At 41.0% G+C, this 18,138-nt stretch overlaps 1 protein-coding gene and 1 long non-coding RNA gene across 3 annotated transcripts in view; one reads left to right on the forward strand and one right to left on the reverse strand.

Moving 5' to 3' along the window:
* LOC134320537 (uncharacterized) overlaps nucleotides 1-18,138 on the reverse strand; it is a 54,066-nt gene that overhangs the window by 34,578 nt on the left and 1,350 nt on the right. The window lies entirely within an intron of this gene.
* dspb (desmoplakin b) overlaps nucleotides 1-18,138 on the forward strand; it is a 63,115-nt gene that overhangs the window by 7,983 nt on the left and 36,994 nt on the right. For both annotated transcript variants that reach the window (XM_063001949.1, XM_063001950.1), the window contains exons 2-6: nucleotides 6,530-6,623; nucleotides 6,789-6,922; nucleotides 8,392-8,542; nucleotides 14,353-14,478; nucleotides 14,701-14,760. In XM_063001949.1, the coding sequence (XP_062858019.1) occupies nucleotides 6,530-6,623; nucleotides 6,789-6,922; nucleotides 8,392-8,542; nucleotides 14,353-14,478; nucleotides 14,701-14,760 (565 nt within the window). The remainder of the gene's footprint in view (nucleotides 1-6,529; nucleotides 6,624-6,788; nucleotides 6,923-8,391; nucleotides 8,543-14,352; nucleotides 14,479-14,700; nucleotides 14,761-18,138) is intronic.

Consider the following 18,138-nt stretch of genomic DNA (forward strand, 5'->3'; position numbering starts at 1 on the left):
TGCTCTGAGAGACGCTTCTCAAAATCGTCCATGTTTGGCACGCCTCTTTTTTACCAACCAATCACAGGCGTTGGCGCGGAGTGTCATCGTCCGCGGAGTTCGCCCAGCTTCCATGTGTACGACAAGGCGAGCAAAGCCTCTGCGCGACATCCGTGGTTGTTCGCTTTCTCAGCAATTACATCACATTGGTTGCCGAAGCCAGGCGAACGTCGTCTTCGCATGAAGTATGCTGAGTATGCACCGGATGAGGTTTTTTCCAACTTCGAAGAAGCCAGTGTACCTTACTTGGCCAGTGACCACAACCTACAATCAATAAGCCATAACATTAAAACCAACTGCCTAATATTGTGTTCCAAAGCAGCTTTGACCTGTCAAGGCATGACCTTCACAAGCCCTCTAAAAGTTCCCTGTGGTATCTGGCACACAGACGTTAGCAGCAGAAGTTCTGTTTGTTGTGATATGGAGGCTCTATTATTACTTAACGTTATTCACGTCAATGCTTAGTGGGTTTAGTGTTGTGGATAATCGCTGTATATTGTATAAAATGCATTTGTGAGCATTGAAGACTTCTAGATTAAAACCTAATTTAATGGCCTAGTTCTGTATTATTGTTGTAACAGGCCCAACTGTTGTATGGCTCAGCAGTGGAGCGTTCACTACAGTATCATTCCATTAATGGCTGGCAGGGGTCATTGAGGCATAGATGATGGGACCATGCTGGTTCATTTAATCATCAGTCCCTGCGTATCACTAAGCATTAATTCCCAGCTGGAGGAGTTCCTTTAAAATCCCAGCCTCGTGGCCAGATCCCTGCTGATGTCTCAGTGTTACATGCACTCTCTTTCTCTCTCTGATGTTGTGATGCCATGCTCGGTCCTGGCCCACCTTTTCCACCCATTTATATGTCTGCACTCTTCATCCGAGGAAGTCAGCCGGTGTTGCGGGGCTATTGCCTTTTGTCTTTACTGCAAAACTGACCGATGGGCAAACTGTCTCCAGGGGTGGTGTAATTACATCCTTATTAGCAGATTCCAGGTATAAATTCAATCTGAATGAAAGCTGTATCAGTTGGTGGAGTAGGTCCTCTGCTCTCTGTCATGCCCTTTTAATAATTCTCATTTTATTCTTATTTGAGAACTTTGGTGGTTCGTTGTTTAGCCACAGAAATGTTCTGCCTTGTGCTAGCTCTCTGCAATTCATTCAGACCCTCAGTAATTCTCAGATGTGTCTGGTAAACAGTAAATAAATGTTCAGGTATGCTGTAGCTTATAAATGAGCTAAGTGCATATGAAACAGCTAAGTGCATGTTATCACAGTCATTACTTATTTTATTACATTGATAAAAGCTTGTAAACAGGACTGAATGTCTGGTAACAGGTATAAATAAATAATAAGAGTATAAATAAAATGAATCCATTTCTCGTTCTCTAGAATGTGACACAGATAATGTGTTTCCTCTAAGTGATGTTTAGTCAGTCATATAGGGAGGGGAACCTGGTTAATGAATCATTTTTAAAGAGGAAGGACATTCTTTTTATCTGTTGTTAATTATAACCAGGTAATGCATTAAGACAGGCGTTTTCTTTATTTGAGAATTACATGTAATTACATATTTAATAAATGATCATCCCATGACTTCTAATTATTTTTCCCTTTTCTTTTTTGTTTGTTTTTCTTTTTTTGTTCATTTTTAATGTTATTTGGGTGTAAACTTAACCTATCTATACAGTTTCAATGACTATCGCTATTTGATTCCGATATACATTTTATATATACGTATATATATATATATATATATATATATATATATATATATATATATATATATATATATATATATACAGGTCCTTCTAAAAAAATTAGCATATTGTGATAAAGTTCATTATTTTCCATAATGTAATGATAAAAATTTAACTTTCATATATTTTAGATTCATTGCACACCAACTGAAATATTTCAGGTCTTTTATTGTTTTAATACTGATGATTTTGGCATACAGCTCATGAAAACCCAAAATTCCTATCTCAAAAAATTAGCATATCATGAAAAGGTTCTCTAAACGAGCTATTAACCTAATCATCTGAATCAACGAATTAACTCTAAACACCTGCAAAAGATTCCTGAGGCTTTTAAAAACTCCCAGCCTGGTTCATTACTCAAAACTGCAATCATGGGTAAGACTGCCGACCTGACTGCTGTCCAGAAGGCCATCATTGACACCCTCAAGCAAGAGGGTAAGACACAGAAAGAAATTTCTGAACGAATAGGCTGTTCCCAGAGTGCTGTATCAAGGCACCTCAGTGGGAAGTCTGTGGGAAGGAAAAAGTGTGGCAGAAAACGCTGCACAACGAGAAGAGGTGACCGGACCCTGAGGAAGATTGTGGAGAAGGGCCGATTCCAGACCTTGGGGGACCTGCGGAAGCAGTGGACTGAGTCTGGAGTAGAAACATCCAGAGCCACCGTGCACAGGCGTGTGCAGGAAATGGGCTACAGGTGCCGCATTCCCCAGGTCAAGCCACTTTTGAACCAGAAACAGCAGCAGAAGCGCCTGACCTGGGCTACAGAGAAGCAGCACTGGACTGTTGCTCAGTGGTCCAAAGTACTGTTTTTGGAAATCAAGGTGCCAGAGTCTGGAGGAAGACTGGGGAGAAGGAAATGCCAAAATGCCTGAAGTCCAGTGTCAAGTACCCACAGTCAGTGATGGTCTGGGGTGCCATGTCAGCTGCTGGTGTTGGTCCACTGTGTTTTATCAAGGGCAGGGTCAATGCAGCTAGCTATCAGGAGATTTTGGAGCACTTCATGCTTCCATCTGCTGAAAAGCTTTATGGAGATGAAGATTTCATTTTTCAGCACGACCTGGCACCTGCTCACAGTGCCAAAACCACTGGTGAATGGTTTACTGACCATGGTATTACTGTGCTCAATTGGCCTGCCAACTCTCCTGACCTGAACCCCATAGAGAATCTGTGGGATATTGTGAAGAGAAAGTTGAGAGACACAAGACCCAACACTCTGGATGAGCTTAAGGCCGCTATCGAAGCATCCTGGGCCTCCATAACACCTCAGCAGTGCCACAGGCTGATTGCCTCCATGCCACGCCGCATTGAAGCAGTCATTTCTGCAAAAGGATTCCCGACCAAGTATTGAGTGCATAACTGAACATAATTATCTGACGGTTGACTTTTTTTGTATTAAAAACACTTTTCTTTTATTGGTCGGATGAAATATGCTAATTTTTTGAGAAGGACCTGTATATATATATATATATATGTATATATATATATATATATATGTATATATACACTTGAGGACAAAATTATTAGCCCCCCTATGAAAAATTCATTGTTTTAAATGTATTTCCCAAGTACTGTTAAATAGAGCAAATAACTTTTAACACAGCCTTTTCAAACATCCCAGTTTTATTTTGAATGATTAAATCATTTTACTTTGCCCACAGAAATTAAATTATTTCACAAAATCAAAAACTACCACGGCCAAAATTATTAGCCTCCCTGATGCTAATAGTCAGTTGTGTATCCTTTTTGCTGGATAACAGCCTGCAGTCGTTTACTGTAGTTTTCAACAAGTCTCTGACACATCTCCTGAGGAATCCCAGCCCATTCTTCTTTGGCAAATCTCCCTAGCTCCTCCAGATTTGATGGCCTTCTGGCATGAATCTTCTTCTTCAGTTCACCGCACAGATTTTCAATGGGATTCAAGTCAGGGCTTTGTGCAGGCCAGTCAATAACGTTCACTTTGGTCTTCTGGAGGTAGTTCTTCACCAGGAGCGATGTATGTTTTGGGTCGTTGTCATGTTGGAAGAGAAAGCGACGACCCAGACCAAGTTTTGCTGCTGACTGCTTAAGGTTTTCTTTCAAAATATTCACATATCCTTCTTTCCTCATGATTCCTTCCACCTTGACAAGATTCCCAGGTCCAGATGCACTGAAACATCCCCACAGCATAATACTCCCACCACCGTGTTTCACTGTGGGGACGGTGTTCTTTGGGTGATAAGCCTCCCCCTTTTTCCTCCAAACATAAGCAATGTCTCTATGGCCAAAGAGCTCTACTTTTGTCTCATCTAACCAAAGGACATGCTTCCAGTATGCATAATCTTTCTCCAGGTTGTCCTTAGCATACTTCAGTCTGGCTTGAAGGTGTCTTTTCTGCAGGAGTGGAGTTTTTCTTGGTCTGCAACCTCGCAATTCATTCCTGTGCAGGGCTCTAGTGATTGTTTTTTTTGAGACAATTATTCCTGACCTGGCTAAGTCGTTCACTAGTGTCTTGGCAGTTGTTCTGGGGTCTTTAGACACATCTCTCACTAGTTTTCTTTCCAGGGTCTTTGATATCTTGCGCTTCCTACCTCTGCCAGGCTTGTTCTGAATTGTGTGGCTCTCTTTGAATTTTTTAATAATACTTCTCACTCCAGTTCTTGACACTTGGAAACGCTGTGATAACTTTGTATATCCTTCTCCTGCTTTGTAAGCATCGATGATTCTTTTTCTCAAGTCTAAACTGATTTCTTTTGTTTTTGGCATGATGCTTTCTCAAGTGACAGCTCAAATGCTTACTGAAGCTTTTATACTGTGTGTAAATTGGGAGATAACCCTCAGCTGTGACTTGATTTAACGAGCTTTTATCATTACAAAGTTAAAGCACACCATTGCACAACAGTGGTTTGTGCTATGGCTCAATAAAAAAGTCAGTTCTTAAGGGGGCTAATAATATTGACCCTGGTGATTTTTGTTTCTTTTGAAATAGTTCTGTTATAGTAAGCAAATAAAAATAATTTATGCTTTCTAAAGAAAACTAGTATGTTTAGAAATGCTATATTAAAAAATCCCTGCTCTGTTATAAAATGACTTTGGGAAATTTTTAAATAACTTTAAATTTCATAGGGGGGCTAATAATTTTGTCCTCAAGTGTATGTAGTCAGCTTGTCTTCTGCTGCTGTGGATCTCTGATTTTTTGCAGTTGAGGAGGGTATATTGCTGCTCACACCTCCTCCAACCCGTGCACAGTCCTTAACGGAACCCTTTTCCACCCATGCATTCTGCACAGGCGCCTTTATACACCAATCAGGGTCCTTACACAGTGTTTGAAGACCCCGCACACATATTCCGGTCACCCCTCCCTGCAGGCACTGCCAATTATGTCCGCTAGCCAGGTGGCAATGCCGAGTTTCGAACCGATGAGTTCAGAATCTCGGCGCTGGTATGCTAGCGGAATATCCCGCTGCATCACTTGGGTGCCCTGATATACATTTTTAATGTCATGTATGATGTAGGAGAAGCATAGTGGTGGAGCCTGTAGTTTGTGTGGCGCACAGCATTAGAATCCTAGAGCCTGGGTTCCAGGATTTCATCCTATCACTGACTAAAATTTTCCTCCAATGATTTTTCCTCCAACCACATAAAACATGGATTAGCTAGTCTAAAATCTCCCTGTGGTGCCCAGGGGTTCTGGGTGCCAATAGACCTGTTATGCCTAGTTCACACTACACGATTTTTGCCCTGATTTTCCCTCGCCGACTGGTCGGTGCTAGATTTGCCGGCTCGGGAGCAACTGGGTGTTTGCTCGGCGATCGAAACTCGCCTCTGTGTAAACTACTCAACAACTCGATCTGAGCGGCTCTGAAATTATATATCTAGCATGTCAAAAATCTGGATTTGAGTCGGCCGACTGGCAATGAGTGCGGTGTCGAACAGCCAATGAGAACGCAAGATACGGGGTGAGGGGAAACGTGGGGTAGGAGTGTAAAAAGGTGGGACAGGGGCATAATATAGTTTATATCAGAATACATTGGTACACACACAAGTTTTACAGTATTTCTGAACTTATCGTTCTCTACAAAACATAACACCAACGTTGCATTGCAAAAATATTTATTAACCTCCAACTCACTATAGAACAATGCTGTTCACGTAGATTCATTTATTTTTTCTCCTTGATTTTACGCTGCACATTAGCGCACAAACTTTGATCCCTCGTTACTTATTGACGTGCATTTTTAGACGTGGTATCATTAAACCTTTCGTCACTTCTTGCATGTGTTTTTGTTTGTTTTTGACCAGAGAAGCTCTCCTGCGATTCCAGTTGGTGATAGATTGTGTAGTGTAAAAGCCACACCGACTTGAAAGACTCCCGGTTACCAGAGATCCAGTTGTGTAGTGTGAACTGTACAGCAACCTGACGACTTCGTGTAGTGTGAACTTGGCATTAGTTGCTAGTATATTTTCTGCTGTCCTGTTAAAATGCCCAGCCAATTCATAAGTGATGTCATTGAACTAATACCCAGTGAACTGTTTATAAACCAATAATATTTTAAAACATAGGTAATATAGTAGTAATAAAAATAACGAACACAGAAATCATACTTCTGGAATGTATATTTTTATGCTTGACGGACGAGTAATTATAGGGTGATATTCCTTGCCAACTGTAATTATTTTAAGGCATGTTTGTGCAAGCATGTCAAATTAACCAAGTTTAAAAATATTTTGTTGAACATGTTTTTCTTGTTTAGTCCTCCACCTGTGGCCATCATCCATCAAAGAGCCTCTATTCTTAAAAACCAGTGCCAAGATTTGCTGCGTAAAGCCGAGTTTATTTTACACAGTGTAAGTTAAGTGCATTTACACCTTCTTCTTTCTAACACACAGACAAATCAACCAAAATAAAATTAAACACTTTTAATAGCACGGGCAAAAGCAGATGGGTTGGGTACTAGGTTTGTTCTGGTGAGGTTTTGTGAGTCTGTGTGCTGATGTGTGTTGACGTTGCAGGGCACAGATGGAGCACGAGCTGCTACAGAAGCTGAGCGCTGCATGATGTCTGCCAAAGAATCCATTGAGCAGCTCAAGGGTCTTGCCATGGAGCTCCTAAAAATGGGCCAGCCTAATGACAACATAGTTATGAGGTAACATGCTGACATGGTTAAAACACATGAATTATGCTAGCCCAACACTGATTCTGGTTCTAATCTTAGCGGTACTATTGGCCTGGCATGAGTATACAAAGACATGATTGACTATGTCTGAGGTATGGGTTTAGTCAAAGTTCTGGATGTCAATCAGATAGTCCACTATCAGCATCATAAACAGATAGTTTCAGAGTCCAGTTATTACACATGATGACTTTTAAAGTCAAATTCATGTTTAAATTCTTTGCACTCGGCTCAATCAACCCTCTTCCTTATGATGTTCCCTATTACAATACTTAGGTGTCCAGTAATGTCTACAAGAGAGCACTGGGCATGTCAGAAGGTCATTGGGCATTAATGTTGGAAGAAAGGGCCTGCTTGCAACCACTGATCCAATTCATCCCAAAAGTGTAGGATTTAGGTTTTTGGCAGGCCACTGGAGGTTCTCTATACCTTCTAAAACTATGTCTTCAATGGCTTTGCTTTATGCACAAGCCCTCCCCAAACTCTTGCAAAAAGTTCAAAGCATAGTTAAATATAATTGATTTTAGGTACCTGTTAGCAATAGATGTGACAAACACCTCAAATTTGGATGGGGATCCACAGGTCTATATACTGTAGATGCCCAGCTGACCGATAGCACTGCTAAGATTTGAACCCAGATCTGGTCTAGCATAACAGACTGCTGCAACACCTGATCACCTATGTTTATTTATTTATTTGTAGTATTTATTTATGTATGTACCCTGATGGTGTCCAAGGAGAGTGTATATTCGCCTGACACACACTCCCTCCGACATGTGTGCAGTCCACTAATTCATGTACAGAGAGTCATGCCCTCCACTTTCTGTACGGGCACCCTGGGCAACCAAGGTCCTTACACAGCGTTAATAACCTCACCCATTAGTCCGTTCTTTCCCACCCAGCAGACTGTAAGCCAATTTTGTCTTCTGCAGGCATTAACCAGTTGTGCCGGATAGAGGGCTCCCAGTCGACTGGAACCCGGGAGCTCAGAATCTTGGCACTGGTGTGCTAGTAGATTATCCTGCTGCGCCATCTGGGCACCACTTGTATTTTCTGACACATTTGAATTTTTCTCAGAATAATGCTTTCCATGTATTCAGTTAAGCTATGAATAGTGATACTGCAGTGAGTGGGGGTGCTGCACTGAACCCTGCTTTGGTGACCTATGAATTAAAACTCACCTCTGGTCTCTTTTCAGTCAGGTGCCTCACATGCTTTCCTTATGTTGCTTGCACTTTATGTCAGGTGCTCAGGTGTATTCCTATCTTCTAAAGTCACATAGAAGGTGTATTGGCAACCCTAAGTGGCACCGACTTGTGATTTAGCAAATGTGTGGTGGTCTTCATTGGACTGGTGCCCTATCAAGTGTGTATTCCTGTGTTGAACCTAAAGTTTCCAGGGGCCCTTTGTAGCCGGTCTGATTTTCTTTTTTCCATTTACAGTGTTGACCAGTGTACAGACCAACTGAAAGCAGTGCACATGGCTCTGAGTGGCTCTCTGCAGAGGAAGACCCGGGGCAGCAGAGGCAGCATCAGCTGGGACGATGCAGGAAGAAGCTTTCAAGATGCCATTGCTTGGATCAGCCAACAGAAGGTAGGCATGAGTAAAATTCAAGAGGTTTCTGCTTTTAGGGGTTTAGCTTGGTTTACACCGATGAGCCAAAACAATGGTACCAATGTCCATGTCAGTGTCTTTTGTAACAGTTGTGCACTTTATGGTCAGAGATATATCAGATGTTGAGGTAACGATAGTTACTCATAGTACATATGTTAAATGCAGCAAATATAATCAGCATAAAAACCTAAGGGACTTTGATAAGAGCCAAATGACTGGATTAAAATATGTCCTAAACAGCAGTGTGTGCTCACAGGCAACAGTGGTCAAAATGGATAAGCCACAAATCACTGTCAAGTTGTTGGGCGGCCAAGACTCATTGATTCCAGAGCACATGAAGGCTGTGGCATTGTGTACGGACCAACAAAAAGGCTACTGTGGTGTAAATTGTAGATTATTTTAACAATGCTGATGAGGTCACCCTTTCGTATATGTGGTTGTGTAGTAACAGGCCTGTCACAGTGCCCATGCTACCTCCTGTCCATGGTCGATGCACCTGCAATGGTCATTCAGGTATCAGAACTAGACATTGACTGGTTTGACGACTCCTGTTTTTCCAAGATCACGAGGATGGCTGGGCACATGTGCATTGTTTAGCCGTGGAACAAATGGCACCAGGATGCACTGTAGGATCAACTTTACAATGTACAGAAGATGAAAAACCTGCTGGTAATGGCCTGGTACCAGGTAGCACAGAAATAATTCAGATGTCTTGTAGAGTGCATAGCTTAGCGGGTCAGAGCTAACGAGTGTAAAGTAAGAATGGTAACCTAAATACTTGCAATTAGCCTTAATGATGGTTAATGATAATGCACTTGGCAATGACCCTCAATCAGAATAACATGAACATGATTTTCGCTCAGCGACTGGTCGGTGCTAGATTTGCCAGCTCGGGGGCGACTCGGCGTTTGCTCGGCGAATGAAACTCGGCTCTCAATCGCTATGTGTGAACTACTCAACAACTTGATCCGAGCAGCTCGCCAAGTGCTCGCTGACTGAAGAGAGATATCTAGCATGTCGACTATCTGAATCTGAGTTGCCCGACTGCCAATGAGTGCTATGTCGAACAGCCAATAAGAACGCAGGATACAGGGTGGGGGGAAACACAGGGGAGGAGATGTAAACAGGTGGGACATAATATAGTTTATATCAGAATACATCGGCACACACACAAGTTTTACAGTATTTCTGACCTGATCGTTCTCTACAAAACAAAACACCAACGTTGCATTGCAAAAATATTTATTAACCTCCAACTCACTATAGAACAATCCAAGCTGCAATCCAATCCACTCACTTATTTTTTCTCCTTGATTTTACACTGCACATCAGCGCACAAACTTTGATCGCTCGCTACTTGTTGACATGCATTTTTGGACGTGGTATCATTAAACCCCTCGTCACTTCTCGCGTTTGTTTTCGTGACAGAACGTAGTTTGGGAGACCAGAGAGGCTCGTCTGCGAATCCAGTTGGTGATAGATCGTGTAGTGTGAAACCCCCTATCGCCAATCAGTCGTGTAGTGTGAAATTTTCTTCACAAAAAACTGCAACCTCAGCTTCTCTGTTTGGACCAAGCAAATTTGTTTAAACAGACAACAGTTTGCCACCACACCCTATTGTGTGATTGACAGCTAAAAACATTTTACTGCTCTGATGAGCAGTGAACATTACAGGTTTTCAGACTGTAAAACCTTTCAGATAAAGCATGGACCAGGTTTTACTTTTGCTTCAGATTCATATTCAGTCAAGAAAGAAGGGGAGTTACAGAAAGGGAATTGTACCCCCCTCCTGCCTTCCTCTGTTTCTACTGGCGGGTCATGTCAGGGTCACTAAAATACAAAACAACAGCGAGCACTGAATAGATAAAAAGACTCCAGCCCCCTCACAATAAAGAGGGGGTTGGAGTTGAAGACATCCAGGCACATTGCCATCACTTCTCTATAAAACTCCCAGCTGATTGTAAATCTAGCATAGACCTATTCAGCTTTTCTCTCTCCAGTGGCAGGAATACCTTCTAATTTGCTACATTTTTGGTTTCACACAATGACCTGCAGGATTTTTCATGAGTGCTGCAACCACACACTGACTTTCCCATGACAACAGCAAGGACGAAAACCATTCAGCTGTACCTCAAAAGTGCCCCCTCCCCAATGCATGGGTCCAAACTCCAGCATTAAGCAACTGGTCTGAAAGTCCATTCAGAATGGGCTGGATTCTAACAAAAGAAGCTACTGTTCATGGAATGCAATAAACTCGTCCCCTCCCTTCTGTCAAAGAAAGCTAAGCTACATCTGCAGGATCACAAAAGCGTCGGCTGATTTAGTTCTAAGTGTCAGAAAAGAACAGCCTTTGCAAACAGGCTGTTACTTAAACCCTTCAAAGATGGAGTATCCCCCTGCTAGAACATATATGCATATTATTGTTAAGTTTACACATTTCAGCCAGATCCATTGTTTACAGGTGTATAAAATTAATGATTTAAACTTGACTAACAGTTAGACAGGTAAATGTCCCCACTTGTTCCATTGTGACTGTGCCCCCCCCCCCCCCCCCCCCCCCATAGTTTTTTCATGCACATTTTTGGGGCTGGGGGGAGGGTGCTAATGTTTTGGCTAATGTTAGATTAATAACTTCAACCACAGGTTCAGGGTTGTCAAATTTCCCTTTTTGGACTAACAATAGGTCTCATGCGAACTCCAGCACATATGAGAAAGACATATTGAACTTATTGAACATATTGAACCTCAGGCTGTAATTTCAAGCCATAGGACTAGTGTGCAATATGCACCGATCAGCCATAACATTAAAACCACCTCTTTGTTTCTACACATGCTGTCCATTTTATCAGCTCCACTTACCATATAGAAGCACTTTATAGTTCTACAATTACTGACTAGTCCATCTGTTTCTCTGCATGCTTTGTTAGCCCCCTTTCATTCTGTTCTTCAATGGTCAGGACTCTCCCAGGACCACTACAGAGTAGGTATTATTTGGGTGGGGGATCATTCTCAGCACTGCAGTGACAATGACATAGTGGTGGTGTGTTAGTGTGTGTTGTGCTGGTATGAGTGAATCAGGCACAGCAGAGCTGATGGAGATTTTAAACACCTCACTGTCACTGCTGGACTGAGAATAGTCCACCAACCAAAAATATCCAGCCAACAGCGCCCCATGGGCAGCGTCCTTGACCACTGATGAAGGTCTAGAAGATGACCAACTCAAACAGCAGCAATAGATGAGCGACCGACTCTGACTTTACATCTACAAGGTGGACCAACTAGGTAGGAGTTTCTAATGGAGTGGACATGGTATTTAAAAACTCCAGCAGCGCTGCTGTGTCTGATCCACTCATACCAGCACAACACACACTAACACACCACCACCATGTCATTGTCACTGCAGTGCTAAGAATCATCCACCACCTAAATAATACCTGCTTTGTGGTGGTCCTGTGGGGGTCCTGACCATTGAAGAACAGGGTGAAAGCAGGTTAAAAAGATATGTAGAGAAACAGATGGACTACAGTCAGTAATTGTACAACTACAAAGTGCTCCTATATGGTAAGTGGAGCTGATAAAATGGACAGTGAGTGTAGAAACAAGGAGGTGGTTTTATTGTTATGGCTGATCAGTGAATGTAAAGAAACTTATAATGACAAAACTGTGAACCTTTTTGTAAATAATACATTTGAAAGACATGTTTTAAAATGAAAACCTTTTAAATTGTTCAGTCTTTGTTGACAGTATTCACATAACATAAAAATATTATTGTTTTTAGGTTGTTAGAGCTGCTGTGCAAATCTGCACGTACCATTCCCATGATAGGCAATAGGAGCCAGTTGGTAGTCAGCCTATGTTTGTACACTACTTAGGGTACATGATAATGGCTTTTCCACATTTGCTTGTGTAATATGTAACCAGTATGAAAGCATTTTTAATGTTTTATCTATAACAGCAACTCTTTAGTTTGTTGAAACATGTCTTTATTGACCTCAGTAGTAGGCCAACTTCAGACTGTTGCCACATAGTTAGAAAGTAAGCGATTTATCACACCTGTTAGCAATGGGTGTGAACAGATATACAGAGGATAAGAGGAAGTAGGCAGCAGCTTTAACAAACTCATAAAAAGGCCATAATTTCACTAAGAATTTGCTACTCTCATAAATAATTACAATCATACGTGTATATTTTTATAGTTCGATTTTGAAAGGAACCTCAGACTGTCAATTACAGACAAACTGGACTTAACATTTAGACTAGTCAAGTCAAGTCAAATTTATTTATATAGCGCTTTTTACAATAGACATTGTCTCAAAGCAACAAATCCAGGACCAACAGATACAAAAACCTCTGTTGAGCAAGCCGAGGGCTAAAAGTGAGAGCGAGCAGGTAACAAGATCATGAAGGCTTTCACAGGACATCATCGCCCGCCTCCCCCACCACCATCAAACCTGAGTGATCGGACAAAAGAGGCAGAACGACAGCAACCCAACATCCCTGATCACCACAAGTTTCTATGACCAAGAACCCCCAAGCTCTGCGCCTTTGTCTATACTAATCAAAAGCCTGAGAAAATTAATGTTTTCGGTCTAGACATAAACATTGAGACTGTCCGAATCCCGAACAGAGGCAGGAAGATTATTCCAAAGTTGTGGAGCTTTGTAAGAAAATCCTCTTCCACCAGCTGTGATCTTTTTAATTCTTGGAACTGTAAGTAACCCTGCATCTTGTGAGCGAAGTGGACGTGCTGGGTTGTAGTGATCAATAAGCTCACTCAGAAACTGTGGAGCCAGACTATGTAGCGCTTTATAAGTTAGTAAAATTAAAAGACTACTTACCTAATATTCTGTCAAAACAGCTCTGGCATGCCCAGACTTTAGTAGACATGTGGAAAAAACATGTTGTACCTGTACATTACTAGCAAGACCATTAACTTTTGTACTTTCTGAGGTGGATTGTCCTACACTGCATCCTGGAGATATTTCTTCCACTGATAAATTTGCCTGTTCTTCTCGTGTCAGTGTGGGTTTCCTCCAGGTGCTCCGGTTTCCTCCCACAGTCCAAAGTCATGCAAGTGAGGTGACTTGGAGACACTAAATTGTCCATGACTGTGTTCGATATAACCCTGTGAACTGATTAACCTTGTGTTATAAGTAACTACCGTTCCTGTCATGAATGTAACCAAAGTGTAAAACATGACGTTAAAATCCTAACAAACAAACAAACAAACCACTGATAAATAATGCTTACATGCCAGTCCATCCACATGATCTTGAAAGAAATTGGATGTGTTGGACTAGTTGACTTTTTTTTTATTGCTTTGATGTCCTGTTCTGAAACATGCACACACACTGTAGGTACTTTAGATGCTGTCCCTAGATGGACCACTGTTGATTGGTACCTGTGGGTACCTGTAAGGGCAGTGGTAGCTCAGTGGTTAAGGTTTTGAAGGCTGCTGGTTCAATCCTCACTATTGCCAAGTTAACACTGATGGACCCCTGTTAAAGACCCATGTATTTGGTCATAACTATAAGTTGCATTTAGTAAAAGCGTTTGCTGAATGCTGTAAATGTGAGCATCCGTAGCTGTTTTGGAGATACTTTAAGCCAGTCGCATGGCCATAATGATTTGGCCTTTATGAAAGTTGCTCATTTAGCTGGTGTACTTTGAATAACAACGATCAGCACAACATTTAGACACTTCAATGCATATTTTTGGATGGTGTATTTTATGTTTTACTCATGAGTGTATCTAGTACCACTTTTTTAATCACATATTTTTGTTTCTAGCGTATGATAGAGACCTCGCAGTGGGGAGATGATGTCGAAACCATTGAGCAGCAAATTATGAATCACAACAAATTCCACAGCTCCATTCAGAGAAGTATGGAAGTGGAACGAGCTCAAACGGAACTGGTGAGTATTGTATAGTGTACAGTATACATGCATACCTATGCACACCTGTGTTCTATATATGCGTCCCCTCCCATCTACATGCACTCACCTGTCCAACACACAGCTCACCTCAAAGCTCTAAATTTATCATACAGTGGTTTGAGTAGTAAACACAATAGTACCTATGCAATAAAAACATAAATCATGCCTGTACCTAACCGTATGCCCTTCGTCCTGTTACAGAGAGAAAGAGGAGACAAGGCCAACCAGAATCTGCTCGATCAGGAATGGGACAGCCTACAGGTAAAAACTGATTAACAATAAACTCGAGAAACTGAGCCAATTTAAGCAAACTTGAAGGAAACAGAATGGATCAAAGCGGTCTAGACAGATTGGGTCTACAATAATAATTATATATGAAAACATTTATACTGGGGGTAGTTCTTTTGCATTTTGAAAAGGGAATTTGTCTCCTCATACAATTGAAAAAGCATTTACACTATTTTGCAGACACTTTTATGCAAAGCCACTTACAGTTGTAAAATACAGTGCAAGCAATTGAGTGTTAAGAGCCTTGCTAAGGGGTCCAACAGTGCCAACTTGGTTGTGGTGGGGCCTAACCAGCAACCTTCTGATTACTACTTCAGTACCTTAACTGCCTGGCTACCACGGGTAGGCACTGATGTTGTTCAGTGGAGTTGAGGTCAGGGCTTGGAGCAGGCCTCTGGAGTTCCTCCAAACTACACTCATCAAAGTTTTGTCTTTATGGGCCTAGTTTTGTGCACACGGGTACAGACGTGCTGATAGAGGAGTGCACCTTTTTTCTTACAATGGGGTTGGCTGAAATACCTGAACTCATTAGAGGGGTCTACTTACTTTCGGTCATGTAGTGCCTGTCATGTCAGTCATTGATTGTAATGACTTATAACTGTTCTTTTTGGAACATTTACCTATAATAATGGGGTAGATTGTCGCACTATTTTAATGTGCATGGGACAATGTTATACGAGTGCCTATAGCTAATAAAAATGATGTTCAGAACTACCAAAACCCTAAGTCTGACTTCAGTTAGAAGCTAATGAAAAAGCATTGACAGTAGTTGCAGTCATGTATTAGAGTTTATGTGTCATATTTACACTGATCAGCCATAACATTAAAACCACCTCCTTGTTTCTACACTCACTGTCCATTTTATCAGCTCCACTTACTATATAGAAGCACTTTGAAGTTCTACAATTACTGACTGTAGTCCATCTATTTCTCTACATACCTTTTTAGCCAGCTTTTACCCTGTTTTTCAAAGGTCAGGACCCCTACAGGACCACCACAGAGCAGGTATTATTTGGGTGTTGGATCATTGTCAGCACTGCAGTGACAATGACATGTTGGTGGTGTGTTAGTGTGTGTTGTGCTGGTATGAGTGGATCAGACAGCAGCGCTGCTGGAGTTTTTAAATACTGTGTCCACTCACTGTCCACTCTATTAGACACTCCTACCTAGTTGGTCCATCTTGTAGATGTAAAGTCAGAGATGATCGCTCATCTATTGCTGCTGTTTGAGTTGGTCATCTTCTAGACCTTCATCAGTGGTCACATGATGCTGCCCACAGGTTGCTGTTGGCTGGATATTTTTAGTTGGTGGACTATTTTCAGTCCAGCAGTGACAGTGAGGTGTTTAAAAACTCTGATCCACTCATACCAGCATGACACACACTAACACACCACCATGTCAGTGTCACTGCAGTGCTGAGAATGACCCAAGACCAAAATAATACTTACTCTGTGGTGGTCCTGTGTGGGTCCTGACCATTAAAGAACAGTAAGTGTAGAAACAAGGAGGTGGTTTTAATGTTGTGACTGATTGGTGTATATAGCAATGGCCTTAATAGGCTGTATTTTGAATGCTGAATTACATTTGACCACTAAGACGTTTTTTCCTGGCATTCTTCTGTCAGATTGAGGCATATCAACATAGAAAGCCTGGGTTGTTGCAATTTGCCATTAATAATCTTGTTAAAAAGGCTGGTGAAATCATCTTGGAGAAGGCATGTGCTAGTCTACACCCCTGTTCAGCCAGTGTGGGTGCATGCAGATGAGGCGATTCAATAGGAAACTGAAACAGACTAAACTGGGAAAACAGAAGTGTGTTGCAACTGTCCAGTCATAAAAATGACAGAAATTATTGAAATCCCTGCAATGATGTTTACTACAGTATATGGCCAACAGTATATGGACATCTGACCATGAGTTTGCTTTGTGCCCATTTAGTCAAATGAAACATCTTTTGGCTATGAAGTGTACTTGTTCTTTAAAAGTTTGTGTAACATTTTGACTTAATAATGGTGGCATTAGAGTTCTCACAATTATGTAAATTCTAGAAAAAAGTCAGTTATATCTGGTTACTAATGCTCCAGAATTTTAAGGCCCTGGATGTGCAAAAGAAATAATGTAGGAAGGAACTGATATTAAACCTGTAATAACAAGCAAGGCTAAAGGAAGAAAAAACAGATTATTAATGGTTGCAAAAGAAAGCATTGTTATTTGTAGAACAGCAAAGCCAAGCATCACAAGCAGCTGAAACTCAACAGGTATTAGGCTCCGCTTACACCTGGCTTTGAGAAAGTCTGGGGTGATCCGGTAACAGTCTAGTGATCACTTATGATCAGGTTTCGTGACTACGGAGGGTTGCCAAATCTTAACAAAAGCACTTTTTTAGCACTTCATTATAAGCCTAATAACTATAAGCCTAACAGTCTAATACCAAAAGTTGTTTGTTTGTTTATTAGGATTTTAACGTCATGTTTTACACTTTGGTTACATTCATGACAGAAAGGGTAGTTACTCATTACACAAGGTTATATCAAACCAGAGTCATGGAATACCAAAAGTAAAACATGCAAATTTAAGCCTGATTCACCATGAACCAGTGTAAACTGGATGCACCTGAGCTCAATTTTGAGGGTGTCATAGCAAAGGGTGTGAATACTGATGTACCTATCATGTTTAAATGTTTACATTTTTAAAAGATTTACAAAAATGTCTGAAAACATGTTTTCACTTTGTCATTATGGGCTTTGTGTAGATTTTTTAAAAGAAAACTATACTCAAATCGGATTTCGAATATGTCTGTAACGTAACAAAATGTGGAAAAAGTGAAGGGGTGTGAATACTTTCTGATGGCACTGTATATAACAATCTGAGCTTTACATACAGCAGCTTTGTTGGCAATTCAAACTGACCTCTAAGAAAAGCACAGACTTTGTAACCCGGTGATTAGGTGGCAATGAGATGCATTCAACGACTGGATAACCAAAGACACCTACACCTCAGACACTAACTTTTTTCTTATCTGACACTAACTTTATTTTCTGTGAAGTTTTGTGGACTTTTAAAATTTGTGTGCCAGGGCTGTTTTATATTTTATATTGCTTTTTCTGCAACAGCTTAGGGAAGTTTCCCAATAAAAAAAAAAAAAAAAGACACATGCCCCCTCCAAGACATGTAGTACCAATCGCTAACCTGCACAAGGTGGTTTCATATGAACCTCTGTTTCACACCAAGGTTATAATAGTTTTGGATTTTTCATTATAGTTTAGTTTTATTTCGTTGTGACTTTTTTCTCTCTAATTTAGTTAGTTTTAATTAGTTTTTAGAGTGGGTTTGCTAGTTTTTATTAGTTTTT

This window comes from Trichomycterus rosablanca, chromosome 9, assembly GCF_030014385.1.
Source record: "Trichomycterus rosablanca isolate fTriRos1 chromosome 9, fTriRos1.hap1, whole genome shotgun sequence".
Lineage (NCBI taxonomy): Eukaryota > Metazoa > Chordata > Actinopteri > Siluriformes > Trichomycteridae > Trichomycterus > Trichomycterus rosablanca.